Source organism: Trachurus japonicus, chromosome 9 (genome assembly GCF_045865225.1).
Source record: "Trachurus japonicus isolate A0001 chromosome 9, Traja_1.0".
NCBI lineage: Eukaryota > Metazoa > Chordata > Actinopteri > Carangiformes > Carangidae > Trachurus > Trachurus japonicus.
This window is the reverse complement of record NC_140915.1, coordinates 14,102,187-14,122,560: the sequence shown is the minus strand read 5'-3', so window position 1 is coordinate 14,122,560 and position 20,374 is coordinate 14,102,187. Positions and strand designations below refer to the sequence as shown.

At 38.8% G+C, this 20,374-nt stretch overlaps 1 protein-coding gene across 1 annotated transcript; it reads right to left on the bottom strand.

The window, feature by feature from the left end:
- Positions 1–316: 316 nt before the first annotated feature.
- Positions 317–6,622, bottom strand: LOC146981101 (uncharacterized). The gene is made up of 9 exons (XM_085786044.1): positions 6,419–6,622; positions 3,538–3,569; positions 3,293–3,442; positions 3,063–3,183; positions 2,675–2,887; positions 2,397–2,480; positions 1,483–1,624; positions 1,107–1,269; positions 317–1,017 (listed from the first exon to the last, which is right to left on the bottom strand). Coding segments are annotated over exons 2-9 (1,110 nt in total). The 5' UTR covers positions 3,540–3,569; positions 6,419–6,622; the 3' UTR covers positions 317–782.
- Positions 6,623–20,374: the final 13,752 nt, after the last annotated feature.

Genomic DNA, 20,374 nt, shown 5'->3' with positions numbered 1-20,374 from the left:
GATTTGAGACATTAAGTTCTGACATACAGTAGTTGTAATGCAAAATAATGAGAAAAGTCATTATTTTAAGATAGCTTCTGTGCAGCGATAAGGGTTCATGTCCTGTAAAATAAACACATTAAAACAGAACTGTCTTTCTACTATCAATAAGTGACTTCACAAACCACAGTTTGTATCAAATTGTTCACTGATTACACAGAAAAAGATGTAGTTTGCATAAAATTAGACACTCATAAGATGTTGCTGCTCTGTCACAAAATGTGATGGTGTGTGATGATGTGTGTGTCTGACAGATTTAAGGACAAAACAAAAGGGCTACTTCAAGTTGGTTTAATACGCCTGTACTTGCAGTTAATAAATAGTTATTCAAAATCATGTGTTACAGTACAACAAGAGAATGGTTCATTTGATAAAACAAACAGTTTTATGAATCAAAATGTTGCCACAGTTCATTGGACTGGATCGTGTGTAGTAGTGTGCTTATGTTTTTTCAGGACACTGTTATTGCGTCATGGTTGATTTCACTTCATATTCGCTTAGTTCAATGTAGTGTAATCTGTTATCCAGACCACAGTCCCATCACTTCAATTATGATCAGAGAACTGGTCAAAATTCAAATCATTATATAGAATCACAACACAAATGAATTAAGTTAAACAAATTAAGTAAATGGGTCATTTTGAGGCATTAGAGCAGATACTGTAAACAGAGTAAGAGTGTGTATGGCACAGTCAGTTAATGTGGAGGGTGTCTGATGTTTTTTTTTCGATGGCTGGAGGGTGTCAGCAGGTTCCCAGGAGTTTTTTGTACTCTTGTTTGATGCAGCTGTAGATGGGATGGTAGAAGCACCTGTCTGACGCCATCAGGTCAGTGACGATCTCGGTGTGGTCGACTCGGGGCAGCAGGTAGAGCGACACCTTCACCGAGAGCGAGTTGAGAAGCTCCGAGAACTTTGTGGAAGACTCGACAGGAACGATGATGTCCGTGGTGCCGTGGAGCAGAACGAACGGAGGCACACTGACAGGAATATATATACAGAGTAATAAGTTAACAGATTCAAACATCATTACTGCTAAAGCCAGTCTAACCTTTTATTTTTGTCTCACCTGCTCAGTTTTTCCTGGCTGAGCTGCTTCAGTAAATGTGTTGGTGAGTAGTATGGAAAGTTTTCCACACCGTTCATGGCTTTGTGCATGGTGGACACATATTCAACTGCTCGCTTTTGCTCGTGCGCATAATGGTCCATGATGTTGTACACTCCACTCAGACCTGTCCAGGATATACAACAGATTAGCCAACATGTGTCACCTCCAAAGAGCCAGCTCCACTCATTGTGAATGTCACTGCTCACAGTTAAGAGCAATGGCAATAAAACTGACCAATCCAGAAGCCACAGTATTATGTTTGTAGTCCACATATTTATTTTACATCGAGTTTTCATCAGCTGCCACTGTCACTGATGCTCAGAGCAGGGATTCTTACCAACAACTCCTCTGATCGCCTTTGTGACGTCCTGCTGCTTCCTCGCCTCGATGAACAGCTCCTCTCTTGTGTCAATGAGAAACAGTGCGGTCAAAGCACAGAGGTGAGCTCCTGCCGAGTGGCCAATTAGCACAATGTTCTCCTTTAAAAAAAACAAATAAACAGTCAAACATGACAAAGTGAAATATCAAAGGAATAGTTCACCAAAAAATGAAATTCAGACCCGGGAGGGGGGTTCATGGTCCAACGAAAACTTAATATGAGAGTTAATAGCGCCCAACACAATAAATGTGATCTTCCTCATTACTGCTCGTCCGCTGCAATCCAAGTGTCCTGAAGGGATATAGTCCAGAGTTTACTCGAAACAACGTCATTTAGGACATTTTTACAGCCTAAATACTCTCACGTTCATGTGTGTGATGTCAGAGCGCAATACAGGACTGTAGGTTTTTGTGTAGTTTTATGGACGTTTTTGTGTCGTATGCTATCGACTCTCATATGAAGTTTTCGTTGGACTCCGAACCCCCCTCCCGGGTCTCCAGATGCACTTGAAGTAATAAAAAACTACTCCAGAGTATTCATCAGCATGAGGGTGAGTCAATAATGACTGAATTTCATTTTTTAGTGAACTATTACTTTAAAGCAAAAATAAGCTTTTTTCAGTACTGTACAATGTTTTCATGCATTAATAAATTATAGAAACAGAACAGATGAGACGGTTGAATTTCTCAAAATGAAAAGTGTTTGTGATTTAGTGAAATGATTTTCCTCCATACTTGGACAATTTTATACTGTATATTATTTCAAGGAATGCTTTAAGTTTTCCTTCTTTCAGGCTTTATCCTAACTAGTTCATTCTGACTTCAAAATGTGATGATTTTACAGAATTTCTAGGAGATATTTTAACTTCTTACTTTGTCAAAGTTGAACTTCTGTCCACTCTCTTGGGCCCAAACCAAGCAGTCAGCAATATCCTGGACCATCCCTAAAACGTTCCCCTGGCGATCAGATGAAGCTCGCGGTCAGTTCAGATACCACAGTGACATTTATAATTACATTTCTTATCTGCGGTTCGAGGGGACCGCAATATAATTCTCAGAAGTACTGCTCATATTCCAGGCACTTATACTTTACATATGCACCAGAAATCTTTCATTTAAATGTCATCGGGACAACTGTATTTTCTTCTGACCTTTGGATAGGTGCAGTAATCGGGGCAAATGACCACCGTGTTCAGCTCTTCAGCCATTTGCCGGGCCAGCAGACAGTAAGTGGATCTTTCTCCAGAGCCCCATGCGCCGCCGTAGATGAAAACCACTACTGGTGCCGGCACATCTTCAGGCTGTCCCATGTTCGGAGGATGGTACAAATCCAGCTTGTTGCCTCGGCGGCCGAATGTGATGGCCTTTGGAGCATGAAGACACGCACAACTTTTGATATTGCATTTTTGAATTTTCCAAGAATCACAGTGAACCGTAGTGAACTGAGATCAATGCAACAGTGCCCTTCCAAGTGCAGATTAATATACACAAACTTGCAGATAAAACAATTAGATTTTCTTTAACTCCTCCTCAACTCACCTTCTCATAATGCTTGCGGTTTTCATCATTGCTGTACCATGACTTCCACTGAAAGTAAAGTCTCCCATACTGCAGATATTTCAGAGTTTCCAGCACAGCTCTGGTCAAACGGTATATTCGCCTGATGGAGGAGCCAGAAATGGAAAAAGGGGATTGAATGGGTAATGAAACAGAACCAAACTGTTTATTCTGTGGGACACGGACCAGCTCCGCAGCATTTTACAAATTACCTTGGTTTCAGAGCTTCTATGTACTTCTTATATCCAGGCTTATTAGGCCATCCATAAAGCATCTGTGCAGCTACAGAGATGGAGTATGGGAGTCCAACCAACAGCACGCCCACAGCCACTGGCAGTGATGTGTGACATTTCAACCCTGACCTTTAAAAGTAAATAAAAAATGTATATATTAAGAAATGTTTCTTTTAAAAGTCATGCCTGTTAGTGATCTTTAAAATGATCTGAGAGGCTCTTACATGTTGTGCTCCGGTCAGTCGGTCTGTTTCACCTACAAAGAACAAAGAGTATAAGTCAGAGGAAAATGTTTGTTCCACATTTATCACAATGTGTAAATGATAATGCATCATAACAGAGGCGTACATGGCTGCTTAGTACTACATCTCTAATAAGGCATCCTATATGTAAAGAGTTAGAGATGTAAGAAATTACTTCATAACGGCTGGTAAATTATAAACTAATGCTTCATACATCAGCTATTCACAAAGACATGTTTTGACTTGACGGCTTGTTTTCATCTGCCTCCAGCTTTTTAGTTCTTTAGTTCATAACATCTGGACTGAAATTTCTTATAATTACTTTAATAATAAAAAGTTAATAATGTTAACAAGTAAAAATGATGGTTACGTACGTCATTTAGATTAGATTAGATTAGATTAGATTAGATTATACTTTATTATCAGATCACTCTGAAATTTGTCTTGCGTCCCATGACATCCAAAGTTTCACATAAATAATAACAAAATACAAAAAAACATACATTTACAGAAAGCATAAATGTTACCCTCAAAAGTCACATTTAAGAAAGACACAAACTACCTCCTAACTCCTCACAACATAAATCTAGAACTTGATGGTTGATATTTAAAGACTTCTTCCTCATTCACAGTTATTACAGATTAATTATTATTATAATTATTATGTTTTTCTGGCTTCACTGAGAGTGACCTGTGACTCTTATCTTTAGCATAGCCTAAATATAATGAGCCAGATTTTTCACAGCACGGCTATAGATTATCAATAATGGGTATTTATCATTTTTATCATATTATTATTATACATTTTGTTTATAGCACAAACAGTAGGCTAAAAGAAATAAGATAGAAATGAAAAGAAAGGCATAACATATAAATAAATTAGAGTTAATAATTGTATAAAATAAGTATGATTGCTTTGGATGCTGCTGTTGGAGTTAAACTGGTAAATTAACAGGTGAATTTGAAGAATGTGCTTTAAGGTGGGATTTAACTGTAGGAAGAGATTCAATATTACACACAGGTCTTGTGGAAGCGAGTTATAGAGTTGAGGGGCAACATGGCCGACGGGCTCTAAACCCAGTGGGGGTCAGACAGGCCAGAGGGACACCGAGAGATTAATGGAAGAAGATCTAGGAGTACGGAGTAGATCAGAGGAATACGAAGGTGTGTGAGGTTGTGAAGTGAATAGAAAGTGAGAAGAGTCTTGATGTAAAGTGGTGTTTAACAGGGAGCGAGTGCAGTCGCTGGAGGACAGGAGTAATAAGTTGTATTGAAGGAGCTCAGGTAAAGATACAGCTGCTGCATCCTGAACCAGCTTCTGCAAGTTTCTGCAGGAGTTTGTGAGGAAGCCGAGAGGATCGAGTTACTGGGTTAACATATTAATATGAGATTCAAACTGCAAATTATATAAGTCATATATAAGTAATTAGTTACCACTTATTAAACTTTAGCACACCATCTGTCTTCACATGTGTACCAGGGTGCCCTCTAGTGAGCTTTTATACAATAACAATGGAAACTTCAATAGTGCCACTTGTACTTTACTTAAGACTAACACAAAAATCACATGACCCCCAGCTGAGCGGTACACATGATTCCTGCAGAGTATTACAGAGAATAATGCATGAAGAATAACAGAAAATCATAATGGATGATAAAACCTATAATCTATTTATTAACTATAAGAATTTGACATTTGTATCATATTTCCTGTCAGTGCCTGGCAGTCTTACATAATGACAATTCCTGGTATAAAGGATCAGTTAACTTGATCTTGACCCATGTTTTAGTAAACTACTGAAAAGGCCCATTGGTCACACAACACAACCTCTGTGAGAACATACTATTACAACACAAGTCACAAGGAGAAACATATCATCCCTAAAGAAAGGCACAACTACAAACAACAGACCTCCTACATTGCATTTAGTAAGCATTCTTGTGGTAAAAGTAATTTAATCTATTTCCCCTTTTCAACCTCCTCTTAATACACCATAGGCTACTGCCAAGCAAAAACAGAACATTATGTATTTTTGCATATTAGAATAGAAAACAACTAAAATATCAGATTGACATGAGTTTCACACCCTTTAATTGAAGCATCTTTGGCAGTGATTATAGTATTCATTTTCCTTGGGTGATTCAGTAAGCTTTATAAGCTGGATACATGGATTTTCTGCCATTTTCCCAGGCAGATTCTGGAGTCAGGTTGGATGGAGACCTTGGTTGTGTTATGTTGTGTGCTGCAGGTCATTGCCCTTTTTGGAAGATTAACATTCAGCCCAGTCTGAGGTCCTGTACTCTGTACCAGGTTTATATTAAGGATGCATCTGTACAAATCTTTGCTGGTGGGATGGTATTTGGCAGGTGGCATGCGGTGAAAATCAAGGTTTATGAATAACATCTCAAAAATGTTCAAATGTGATCATGAGAAATAGAGAGGCACACACAATTTCCCAAGGGTCTGAAGATGTCTCAGTTTAGATAAATTGCAGTAATAGAAATTATTTTTAAATCTAAAGTTTTATTATAGTTGACATTTGTCTGTTAGAAGTAATTTGTCTTATTGATAGCCACATGTTATAACTAACAATAGTGGCTAAAGCAGACGACCTTTGTAATCAGAGACTGGCTACATCTTAAAATTATATGAGTTAGTTCAATAGCTATTAACCTTATAAATACATATATATTGTGGCATATAAAATTTGTAAGACGGCTCTCTCAGTTTATTAACACTGATGAAAATAATAGGCTACATCAGCTCTAGTCTGGTGTTTCCCTAACAACGGTAGATGTTTTATAACTGAGCTTATTCGCCAATGGGAAATAAGAAACAAGGAGGCAACCGGAAGCAACATACCAAAATGTGATCATACAGAGCGCTTTATGCCGAAGCCCATGTCCTCTTCAAGGTGAATATGGTTTGTTATTAAAATCGTTGTGTCGGAGAAAGGAGATGCCGTGGTTAAACCTCCGAGGAGAAGGGAGAAGCTGGCCGTCCTCCAAACAGCCGGTTTTGGCATCCACTTCCTGGTCCCTTCCCCTCTAGCTCCGCCCCCAACCACACTGTTGAGGTACGGGGAGCAAGAAGGGTCAAACTCAGAGCAGCTCTTGAGAGTTGCTGTACTTTTCTGTGGATTATATTATATTATATTATATTATATTATATTATATTATATTATATTATATTATATTATATTATATTATATTATATTATATTATATATCAGGGGTCTTCAACATTTTTCAGGGACCCCAAACTGATGGAGAGATGGAGCTGGAACTGTATTAAACAAAAGCTATTCAAATAATACACATATTAAACATGTACAGGTAGCCTACAGTGAATAGGGGGCCACCGCCATTAATAAGCCAAACACTTGTTAACTGATATAATGCCAATATGAACAATGTCTGTCAATTGCATGATAATCATGAATACAAGCTATTCAAATTGTTTTTATTTGTAACATAAATGTGGAAATGGAAAAAAAAAAAATAAATGTTGTGACCCCCCTACAATACCTCTGCAGACCCCCTGGGGGTCGTGGTCCCCCTGTTAAAAACCTCTGTATTATATCATATTATATTATACCATGGTCACATGACATGATACAAAATATTCACATGACTTCCCAGTCATGGGTGACACTATCCAACAGTATCTGCCTGAATGCACTGACACTTAGTCCCCTGGCTGTTTCTGGAAACAACTGGTCACCTCTGTAATCCTCCACTCCCTTGCTTTACCAATACGTAAACCACTAAATTATCTTGGGATTTTCCATGTCACATTGTGCAAGTTCCAAGACCCACTGCTCAAGTTTATTAGGGGAGACTCCAAAGTGCATAGTCTTGCTTAAAACACAGAAACCACGGATTCTTCGATGCTGATTCTTACCTGGCAACTGTATTTTGTTGCACTCTTATTAAAAGGTCAGTCATGTAATCGTTTATACATTGTCAGGTCAAGTTATTTTCACCTCTACAATTCAGACAAAGGGGCCCAAGTCATACAGTTCAACATTTGGCAAATGTTTGAGAGTCTGAAAAAGATTCTCTTATAATGCAGGGTATTATTTTTTAATTTGTATTAACTCATCACTGATGGTTAAATGAAAAACAGTGACAGAGGTGTGGATCCTAACATTAGAAGAGCTGTCTTAAAGAATATATTCTGTGAATGGTGTACATGTAAAATGTAAACCTTCATCAGGAGTTCAGAAGCAGATCATAATCCATGTAAAATTCCAGGAGAGATGGTGACACTTAATAAAACAACAAAGATAAAAGGTGTTACAACCACCCCCACCCCTGTCAGTCACTGTTTGACTAGCTGTACCAGCATGGTGGTTTGATATAAACATTGATGAAATTACTCATATTTTACCTAAGAACCTGCTCTTTCATCTTATACAAGTTCCCTAATTCAAACTTCAACGGTATCGATACTAGTCAAAATGCAGGCTTGGTCCAAAATATTAGTTTCAAAGAAGTTTTTTGGCTGTAAAACCTACATACTTATTCACACAGCCATACAAATTCACATGCAATCAGGGAGTGAGTGGATACACATGATATTGATCACATAACTCCATATCCCTTATTGGTGAAAGTGATGCTGTTACAACCATCCCTTTGTTACAACCATCCCCGGTCTCCCCTTCTGTGCGTTAATCTCCACAAAATTAACAGTTATCAGACTGAATATCCATTTGATATGTGGAATTTAAATTCAGATGACTGAATCTTGTAAAGACTGAATTGCCCTGCACTCACGGGACACAATGTTTCTCCACAAAATGTGTTCACTCATGTCAGTAACAACTCTGTGATTTATCTGATGATCTTTATGCACCTAATCCCCAATCAAATGTAATTAGCGTTTGTGTAATAAAATGGATTACTTAAGTAGAAAGTAATCATGACCAATAAGTAGTTCACGCCCATGATTAAAGTGTCAGTACAAAAAGTGGCACTGCCAACACATGTCCACTAGAGGGAGAAAGAACTCTGTCACTTGCTCTTGTAGCCTACTGTAGTTTGACTGATATACAAATATCTTCCCTATTACAGGACACTTAACACAAGACAAACAGTGACTTAAAATATAAGATGAATTTAAATCAGTAAATGTTTGCTTTATACTGTCACTGAGGCACACACTGGACTGCACCTCAATATGTATGTGTGTGTTCTCGAAGTTTGAAAGTTTTGAGCCCGCTCACCACTCTACATCATGGTTGTGTTACTGGGTGGTTATATAACTCAATTATTATCATATTGTATGGACTTCAATTCAAAACAGCAGCTGTTTTACAATAGCCTATATTTAAAAAATAAAAAAAGGCTTGAAGTTCTCATTAAGGACAGGTGATTTGTATAAAATTGTCTCAATATGATAAACCTCTCATGGAATGATCTAAAAACAATGCAAATCAATGGTTAATAATGTAAATCAATATTGTTTTCACGTATCCAATTATGGCTCTGCATCTTCTTACTGGTACTCTCACACTAAACCATTTTCTGTTAATTCTTCGAGTACAGTTCTGGACAGAGGGTTCATTGGCCATGACCACGGAAAACCTTGGACTGAACATTGCCAATTCATGGAAGCAGAGCAGCGTGCGTGCGCTGACCAGCCCGAGGGTTATTGTTATGGTTGGCCCCACAGAGCGGAGCCTCCAGGCCCTGAGTGGGTGTGTGGTTGCTCCTCCATCTGCCACGATGTGGGGAGCCCCAGGTGCTTTTTCTAAAGCCACAGTGGAAACGGAGCCATCCAGTGAGTGCAAACTCAGGCGTTCGGCCGCTTGTATGAGCAGAGTCAGCCCGTTTTTGAACGCTGTGGTAACAATTCACAGTGCCTGTTTAAGAAGGATATTATCCTTATGGGAATAATTGTATGCATGGTGGTATTAAGATAATAACAATTGACGTACACAAAGTCTGAGTTCTGTGTAGGCGTAGAGGAACCACAGGGGCCATTAGATCACGAAACACTGTGCTCTTTGTCTTTCAAAGTTTCAAAAGTAATTTTGCAAAGTGTTCAAGTGTGAAATAATAAGAATACGTAGACTAACACCTTTATACACCATGTTCCCCCAGGTCTGTATCAAAGATTTTTATTTTTTATTTCTTTCAGATCTGATCAGAGGTGCAGTGAACCATCACACTGTATGTATGGCTTCAATAAGAAAAGCCCATCAGCCTCAGACCATTGTAGCAGCACATAAATGTCCCAGAGCAAGATGCTGACTCACCGCCAGCTGCTGTGATGTTGCTCTGTGGCAGCACCCAACATATCTCAGGGGTTCACGTCACATTCAAAGATAAGTTCATGCTTTCCAGAATAAAACGTGATCATGGATGAAACCTCAGGGCCAGAGTCAGGTCAGAGACAAATTGTTATGTCTATGTCTCTAATCAGTGCAGCCATCGGGTTTCAGGATGTTCAGTTTGAAGTGTCCTACTTCAGGTTGCACAACAATATTATTGAGTTGAGTCTTTACCAGAGACCGTGGAGTACAAATATTTGAGGTACATTTCCGGCTAATGTTCATCAATCATTTGCCTCAAGCTGAAGTGTATGAAAAAAAAGAAGAATTTCAAGAGGATTACGATTTCAAGGCGTGAGCAGTGCATGAACGTGACAGGTGGGAAACTGGCACCTGGTGAACTGGAGAGGCTGGTGTTACTGGTTGTCCCTTTGAAATCAGATCATTCATTCTCTATTGTGCATTCAGCCCTTGAGACAATTGTGCTATTATAGTCCACTGCTATTCAAAACGTGGAATTATAAAAAAAAAAAAAAAAAAAAAAAAATCAAGTTCATCAAACTTCAGAGACTATTAAAATGAATGTGTGATGTACAGTAAATTCCTGTAATCACATCTTTTAACTGACTCAGAAAATATTTCCGTAAATCATACACTATCGAATTTCACCAGTGGTTTTTTTTTTTTTTAAGGAAGTAAACCGGTAAATCAGTGGTTTATCTCACTTTTGAACTGTCACATCTAACTCGGAAATCCACTCCTTTCTTGTCGTTCTGTGTATTATCTTTCTCAGGATGGCTCATCCTCCTCTCCTTCCGGTGAGTCATTGTGGGTGGTTTACAATAAACAGTAGCTTCCTTCAGATGTTCAAAGGTCTTTTTTACCTGTGGGAGAAAAAAAGAAATAGACCAGAGGGAGTGCCGATAGGAATGCCCACTAGATGAGTCACAACGTAAACTACACTGTAAAATATAGAGGGTTTTTTTGTTTTGGTTTTTTTTGCAGTCAAAATGAAACTATCCCTACATAAAGATCTTTGAAGTGTGGGTGTGTTTGTTCAATTTAATTAAAATTGGTGCTTAATCCTTGAGAGATTAGAAATGGAAACTCTAAACAGCAGGAGGGACAAAGTATTGAATGCAAGTCTTGTTTCCAACGTTAGGGCTTGTACAGATATCAGCTTGTGTCTGTTTGCATCCCGGCAGTCGAGTGTGTGATTGCAGGTGTAAATGTGTATATACACTGGCCTGTTTACTTCCCTTCTATGAACCCCCCACTCTGACCCAGTCCCCAGAGCTCCTAACTGATGCATGGCACCGATCCAGGACCTAAACATGCTGCTTCTGTGTTTTCTCCCCCCGCTTTCCCTTCCATCCGCTGTGCTGCACAACCCCAACTCAGCCAGAGTCACAGAGGAATTCTGCTCTCTGTGGGCTCGGGACCTCAGGACACAGAGCCATCTTTTCACAGGGCCTTCACAAACACACCAGGCCCAGAAAGAACCTCCCTTTGACAGGGGGGAACCATGGAAACTGGCACTGACCACAGAGCCCGGTTTCTCGGTATCCCAGTGCCCGGAATCACGCCCGGAGTCCCGCAGTCGCCAGAAGAGCAGCGAGGACAGAGGTGTTGGCGTTCGAGAGTGTGATGCGGTTTTTCATGGGGCCTTCTGATTGATTTGAGAGAAACAGTGTGGCCATTCTTGTCAGATGCACTGGATGAATGCTAACAAGCCTGTGAGGATGCTCCAGAGTGCATTCCTTTGAAAAAAAAAAAAAAGTGTTAAAATGTTGAGAGATTTGGCAAGATAAGGCAGTTGATGGGGAAACTGACGAAGCAAATTAACGATAAGTGAGCGCGTGCACGTGTGTGCATGTGTGCGTGCATAGGTTGAAGGGGTTCAGTGGTACCTTGCTGCAACAGTTTCGTCTTTATATAGTCCAAGCTCTTTGCGGAGAGCAAGGAGTCAAGTTTCTGTGCGTCATGTCTGTTTCCAGCACTGACTGAGTCAACAGAAGGTATAAGAGCTTCCCTCCAAAGAGGAGCTCTCGAAAACTCTCGAATATTTAAATCCTGACATGACTGATCACCTTATAGAGCAATGAGAGAGAAAAACACTCACACACATACATGCACACTGGGATGTGTTACTCAACAGCCATGCCTTTCAATGAGCAAGTCGTAGACTTCATATGTCTGTGAAATTAATAATATGATTTTGTTTTGAAAAATTCTCCATTATTATATCATCATCAGTGTGTGACGTCTTGGTCCACTTGCCTTCATAGAAAAGGCGGAACAGCTTTAAATCAAAATACTGCAACAGCACATAAATAGACTGACAGTTCAGCTGTGTGTTACGTGTGTGTTACGTGTCTAAGATCGTGGCTGCAACTGTAACTGCAACATGCCTTACGGATGCATTACATTGTGTTCTTCTGGATCCTCTGTGCACCAAGAAACTGGTGTTTCTATTAATTGGATTAGACAAGACTTGATGCTAGCACATCTGATGCTTTAAAACACATTTCCTGCCATCATCCTTGATTGTAGCTGCTATTGTAGCTTACTGAGAGATGTCTTAAGTGCAGTTTTGCTTGGGAATATGTTGCATTAATGCAAATAAAAAATTAAAAAATCACAGCAGGAAGGCTCTGAGTCTCATCTCTGAGGCCTTTAGTGTTCTTAACTGGATGTGTGTGTTGGTATTTTACAGATGCTCTGGTTTCCTCTCACTGTCCTCAGTTAGTTGAGACTTGAAACTGCTGAATTTTTTGCAGTGTAAATGCAAATGAGATTGTGTTTCAGCCCTGTGAGAGATTGGTTACCTGTCCAGGGTGATACCACCTCTGTTCATTCATGCACACACACACACACACACTCACACGTAATATTGCCAAACATTTCTATGACTTATCTGTACAAACAGAAAAAAAGTATTCTAAAATTACATATGAAACCTGAGATACATGTATGTAGTAGGCTACATGAGATCTGTTTGTTTATAGTTTAGACATAGCCTACGTTAGGTGATTGTATATGAATTCCAAAGCTTGTTGATACATGTAGATAATATAAAGTGGTCTCAAAAAGTCTGAGATGGCATTTCCATAGAGAAATAAACTTATTTGTATTTTTTTTTTAATTTTTTTAATCAGTAGGCTATGTCGTTGTAACATCATAAACCAAATGTGCATTTGTGAATTTTACTATGGGCACTTCATATATGGAAACATACATCCTCTTATCCAGAGGACGGATATATATGATAGTAATATATTATATAAGTGACACATATTATATGGCAACAGTCGTGATAGAGACATATGTCATTACATTTCTGCATTGGACACACACACACGTACATACTGTACATACACTGGTTTTACAGCAATAAGAGATGACCATAGTCTGGTCTGTTTTAATTCAGCACCTTTTGTTTGCTTTCCATTTCTTTGCGTGCAGTGTCCATAGCTTTAAGCACATTCTTTCCACAGCCTGTTCTGGTATCAAGTACCTTGGACTTGACATAGATAAACATTCTTTTTTAAAGCAAAGCAAGCTAATGTGTTTTATAGATTTTTTACACAAAAGCGTCAGTGTATAATTCCAGCATAAATACTAGTGTTACTTTCACCAAACTATTCCTGTGTGACCGCCGAATTATTTCTTACTGGACGTGGCTCCTTGTTTGCCCAGCAACTAGGTTCTCTTAGAAAATTTCATGGGTGAAAAAAAAAAAACCTCAGTGGGAAGTACAATGGGGAGCAAGTTAATGACTCTCACTGTACTCTTTGATCAGCATCGTCATGGAGCGCCCACTGTAAAGGCTAACAATGAGAGACAGCACTGACACTTCAGAGACTGAGCTCTGCCTCAGGCTCGCTGACATTTAGGTGAGTGGAATTCCTCTAGTGCAAAGAGAGAGGAGCCTCTCTTTGTCTCTGCGTGATGTAGCAAATGTGTCGCACTGATGGAAAAAAAAAAAAGTTGAATAGAGACTCACATTGATCTCCCAATAACAGCAAGATCAGTGCAACCAAATGACTGGCAAGTTGCTTTGAATTATGCCAGATCTCTTCAAACCCATGATGTGCGTATGGGTCATTTGTCTACTACAACTGGGGAAACATTTGAATGCCTGCTCTCAGCTTACCTAACTACTACTATAATAAGGCCAATGAGATACAATGCAACTCACAGTTTAATGTGGTCTGTCGGCACTGATGAAGGCCACAAATTACAGAGTGTGCTTCCGTCCATGTTTTCCCATGGAAGTCTTTATTACATAGGCATGCTATCCTGTCAGTCACACTAAGACGCTGCAAGCTAAGCTGTGCAAATGAGTTAAATATCTTTATTGGCTTTGGATCCTTTAACGACATCTTACGATATTCCTGTGAAAGAGTTGTTTGTCTGCTGGATTATGTAAGAGCTACCGAGGTTATTTGCACCAAAGTTAGTAGAGAGATGGGGGCATGGGCCAGGGAAGAACCTGTGTGGATTGCAGAACAGGGCACTTTGACATTGTTTTCTCAAGAAACAATAATAAGAAAAATGTGACATATTTATGGTATGGAGAGCTATGGGAGTCTTTACAATTTGAGGCAGAGCCTGAGGGTAACATGAATGTCTGTATACAATATTTCACGGATCCATTCAGTTGCTGTTGTTGAGACGTTCCAGACCAGACAGTCTGGACCAGAGCGGTGCATCGACAAGGTCATACCACAAGCTGATAATTCAGCAAACAGGTCAGCAACAGGTGGTCAGTCAGGGAAACTGAAAGGAAAATAAGTGTTACTGGGCAGATATATAGAATGAAGGGTGAGAGGCTTCCTGTGGGAATGGGTAGCAGGTGGGTAAGTGGGTGTGGTAATCATAGACGTTTGAAGGATGGGAAAGAAGGAAAGACAAAAACAGAGTCCCCTCACAACACTAATCTACATTCATGTATTTAGTCAGGTATTATTCCACCATGAGATTAAACTCTGCAATATTTCCATGATAACATAAAATTAATATGATAAAAGATGATACAGTCCCTTGATTAAAGATTTAACTGTCCAAGATTATATGAGCTGTGACTGTGCCAAGGCTGATTTCATCCCCCAAACTTCAGAAAGAGTCCAGAGTAGGGGGGGCCGGGGATGGTTGTAACACTTTTTTGTCTCAGCTTTCTTAACTTGCAGAGTGTTCATGGTAGGGCTCTCAAATTTTGACAGAGAGTCCCCTCATTTGTCCACTACAAATAGCAGTGCCTTAAACTTCTCAAAGTATATCACAGAATTCACTATTTGATGTCAAATGCAAGGAGTGCCCCTGTTACAACCAACCCCACTACCAGGGTAGGTTGTAACACAACCATGGGGTAAATTGTAACAGTGAGATTAAAAACTAAAAACTGAGACCAAACCAAAAAAAAACATGCATCTATGTAAGTTTATTGTGCATGTTCCAACACTAAAGCATCTTCCTATGGTTCAGTATGAACAAAAAGAATTCATCACTGACGGCTAAATGAAGAACAGTGACAGTGGTGTGGATCCTAACATTAGAAAGCTCTGACCTCCTGTTGAAGGTTTCCATTCATACATGTTCAGCATTCACTGGTATTATCAGAATATGTTCTTAAAGATATTATAAATATATATATCTTAATAAAATCTTAATAAAATAAATATATCTTAATAAAATCTTAATAATAATATATCTTATAAATATCTTTAAGAACATATTCTGATAATACCAGTGAATGCTGAACATGTATGAATGGAAACCTTCAACAGGAGGTCAGAAGCAGATCATACAATAGAAAAGAAGAAAAAAAAAAAAAAAAGATTATGATAAATATTTTTATTCTGTGGGTAATGGGGGCGGGACTAGATAAGCTTTTGCTTCTCCCGCTTTCCCTTTCGGCCATGTGTATTGTATTATTTGAACGAAGATGAAGTGTGATGATGATGATTTAAATTGACATGCCCGAAATAAAGAAATTGATTGATTGATTGATTGATTGATTGATTGATTGATTGATTCCAGGGAAGATGGTGACACTTAATGACGCTTACAGTAATAAAACAACAAAGGTAAAAGGTGTAACAACCATCCCCACCCCTGTCAGCCATTGTTTGACGAGCTGTACCACCATGGTGGTTTAAAAAAACTTTGATGAAATGACTCATATTTTACCTAAGAACCTGCTCTTTCATCTTATACAAGTTACCCAATTCAAACTTCAATGGTATCGATACTAGTCAAAATTTAGGCTTGGTCCAAAATATTAGTTTTTGACCTAAAAAATGTGTTTTTTGGCTGTAAAACCTACACACTTATTGACACAGCCATGCAAATTCACATGCAATGTCAGGTAATGAGTGGGTACTATTGATCACATAACTGTGTGTTATCCATTACTGGTGCAAGTGATGCTGTTACAACCATCCCTTTGTTACAACCATCCCCAGTCTCCCCTAACCTAGAATTATCTCTATAATCACAAAGCATGTTTTGCAACACGTACACGTTTTGCTTTTGTTTTTTCAACTAGAAAATTTTTTTTTTTTTTCTTCAACTAGGAAAGAGATTAACCCCCAATCTTATTTAAGACCGTTGCAAAAGCTCAGGTAACTGTTTAATCTGTCAAGTGAACTCATTGTGACACATTTTCTAGAAGTTTCTCATGGCTTAGGAATCTCATGCAGCCCAAGAAAGACGTTTACACAAGGCCACACATTGAGAATCATTGTGAATTTTCTTAATCTTGAGCCACGTCATACGTCTCTTGTATGGTGACTTTTTAATACTGTTATGGACAACACATTGCTGCTGAGTCACTGTCTTGTTCAGGGAGTTATGCTCATTAAGGGCCTGATAACATTTTCTGCACTTTCAGAAAATGCAGTGTATGCAGGTATATGGGATATGCTATTATTGAATCCCAGATGAACAAATCCTCTTACTTGGCGACAGACAGTGAGTAACTGAGTTCACGAAGAGCTTCTGCCGAAATGTCCTGCATGAAAGTGTTCTCATTATCTCACCTTTAAAGAACTCATTCTTCCCTCCCTCGTGATAGTTACTGAAAGTATCAACACTGGACTGAACTGATACCAAACATAACAAAACTGAATCTTCCCATTTCTTAAGGGAGCATGTCAGAGTCAACGAAGCATCCGCCCTTCAAGCTGCTTCACGCTGTCTCACTGTTAAAATAACACTACACTCCTCGTTGTATCAGCCATACCGATGTCTCATCACATGTTGAATAAAAGTCACCAAGAGGTTTAGGGTAGAGTAGTGTCAAGGGGGGATTTTAATCATCTATGGGCTCTATGCACAGCTCCACTACTTCCTGAACTTAAGGCTGCTCCTTTATTTCCTGTCTTACATTATTGGACAAACTGATTAATCCAGGTGTGTCTGAGTAGTCACAATGGTCAGACACATCTGGATTAATCAATTTGTCTAATAATGTAAGACAGGAAATAAAGGAGCTGCCTTAAATTCGGGAAGTAGTGGAGCTGTGCATAGAGCCCATTGTGGTCTTGCTATCTAGATCAAATGGATAAAAAAAAACACTTTTGAGAATTGGGTTTGAATCAGGACTATGCACTTTAATTTAAAGTAATTTAGCATACAGAATTAAACATGATGATAAAATAACAAAATGCTCTAATACTAAATAGGCTATGTATCAAATTCCTATATCATCTAAACTACATGACCAAATCCCCAAAATAAAACTATATAGAACTATGAATAAGTAGATAAAATAAGCTATGAGTTTTTAATTGTAGTAGACATGAGTGCTGTCTGTGCTGGTATTGACAGTCAACAGATAAACTTTTGTAAATATGTCATACGTAACTGTTGTAAACTTAAGCCTACGGATGTGTCAATTATTGACGTCACTTGTGAGTCCTGTACCAACAAGCACACAGTACTACCTGAGGTTAGCTTTATTCAAGTTCACTCACCTCCATTCACCTCTGTCTGTGGGTATACAGTACAGTTCACTTTGCCCACTCTTCATCAAACATCTGTAAACTCTGGACCTTTCCTCCATTTTTTTTTTCCATTAGTAGGGAGACTGAACCCCTAAATTACACTCGTCTCATTTTAAGTCACTCTGGCTGTGTGTCAGCTAAAGGCTTAAGAAGCAGTTCAGTGTAAAATGAGATGTACTGTACGACTCCAATAATAGTGTCTTGATTCCTCGAGGAGCATCTAAATGTGACACGTTAAAACTGAGATGATGCCCTCATGTTTAGGCCTACTTATGTGGATTAAATGTTTTCACATAAATAAACAAAATGTGCCACAGTTCACTTCCTGATACAAGTCAAGCACTTTGCAAACTTATATTTGAGAAATGTATGCTGTCCGTTTTCACAGAGCGAGAACTGACCCGCCTCCAATGCAGTGAATGCATATTTAAAGACCAAAAGCTGTCAAAGATGATACCTGGAAACTGAGAGCAGACACACTGTGGGTGTCATGGTGTTAAATGTCAGAGCAAGACGTAAAAAAAATCACCAAGAGAGCCCTCACATAGGGAGGGAGGCAAAGTCAAAACAGTTACATCTCATTTTGGTGCCATAGGAAACTAAATTACAGAAACCATAGCATATTTCTGTAGAAAGGGAAGTAATAGGTGAGATTTCACTTCCCTTTGATGTCACAGTTTTGCATGTAGGAAAAAGTTGGTGTGTGGGGGCGATGCAAAGCGGCAGATGGGGGTTGACAGGAAACACCATGCAGCTGTGAGGCATACTGTACGTACTGTATGGAACATAATAGGGAAAATCTTTATCATTCTCATGATGATACCTGCTCTTTGTTCATTCCTCCATCCTCCACATCTTTGACCTTACTGTTAAACAGTGGTGACATTTGGGAACAGAGAGGCGAAGAATTAAACATGGATGAAGCTACTGAAACTTATTAACTGTGTAACTACAAACACACAGTTTTTCTTTACCTGCTCCTCTGTCAGACCATGAACCGTCTCATAAAAGAGAAGTGATGTAGCTACATGGTGCACAGTAAAAAATTGAGCTTTTGAATAAATTGTGCACTTTTTGTTTCATTAGCGACCTAAGCTAATAAATTAAACTAAGCTGTTTGCTCAATGGCCGTTAGCAAGCTTCTCAGTTTGGAAAGCCTTTTAGTGACTTTTTATTAAACAAAAGAAAAAAGAAGGGATGGGAAAAAGTAAACATTGGCTAGGAGTGTATAAATTTGGAGCCTTAAATCCACCTTTCTATTTCCTAAATACAAGGCTAGAGGCTATTCATTTTCCACTCAACAGCTGTGTACATGCTAAACTTACATAACTGATTTTATTTGTTCTGTCTAATTAGATCCACTCTTCATCCAAGACTTGACTGACTAATTAGCATTGTTCTCACTATATCATTCAAATTACACCGGTTCTTATTGTACATAACTGCAGGCGTGTAAACAGCCACAACAAACAGTTTGGTGTGAATCAGAATTGACAATATTTGTTTAGGTTTGCGGGGGTTTGAGCACAAATAGCCTATGTGTTGTGTTGGTTGATCTTGGAAAAATGGACAAAACCAAAATATTTAATCCTTGAAAAAAATATTTTGCTTCCCATTTAAAGTGTGAGCTCAAAGTGATGCTCTAAAGTGATGATGCATACTGTATATTGCATCACAAACAATGAAGCACATCTCAGCTCTCTGGAAGTGTGTTCTCACCTCAACTCATCTCTTCCCACCCTTCACATCTGATCTGAGCCTTATGTCCTCATCAAGTCACATCTATTCTAAGCTATATATCGTGAGATATCAGCCACTTTCCCATTCACTAAACTGAGTAGCGATTCACCCAAATCCTATATTTCTCTCTTACCTATAATTTCTTTATTTCAAATTTAAACTTGTCTGATATTTTCTATCTGACCTGCTGCAATATACAATTGCACAATACAAAATTGCACAATTTTAATTTATGTGAATAATAGAACACACTAGGCCTACACATGAACATTTCTGCAAAAAAATCCCATACTACACTCACAACACATTTGCTAAAAAAAAACTTGGATAATTACTATAACCGCCCATGTGACTTTAAATCCACAAACACAGTGTTAAATCACTAAATTTGATAGAATATCAATTATCCACATTTCCTCAAGCCACACTTACAAAACTCTTGATTATATGTTGACTGTGCTGGTGAAATGACTGTCAGTCAGTCTGTGAATGTGCAATCCAGCAGTTGTTTTATGGTGTAGGACCATTTACTGTCTGTGCATCCACTTTCTCTCTGTTCGTTAGGTGTCAAGTATCTGTCATTGGGTTTTAGTTTATAGTTTTCTGTTCTTTTACTGTCACTTCCTGTTTTATTTTGTAGGTAGTCCTGGTCTTACCTCTGTCTTCCTGTCAAGTTCCTCCTGCCTGTGTGATTGTTGTCCCTGCCCTAATGTGTTTCACCTGTGTCTCGTTATTTCCCTCTTCCTTGTGTAGCTACTTCCCTTCCATGCCAGATCCACTTGTCAGCGGT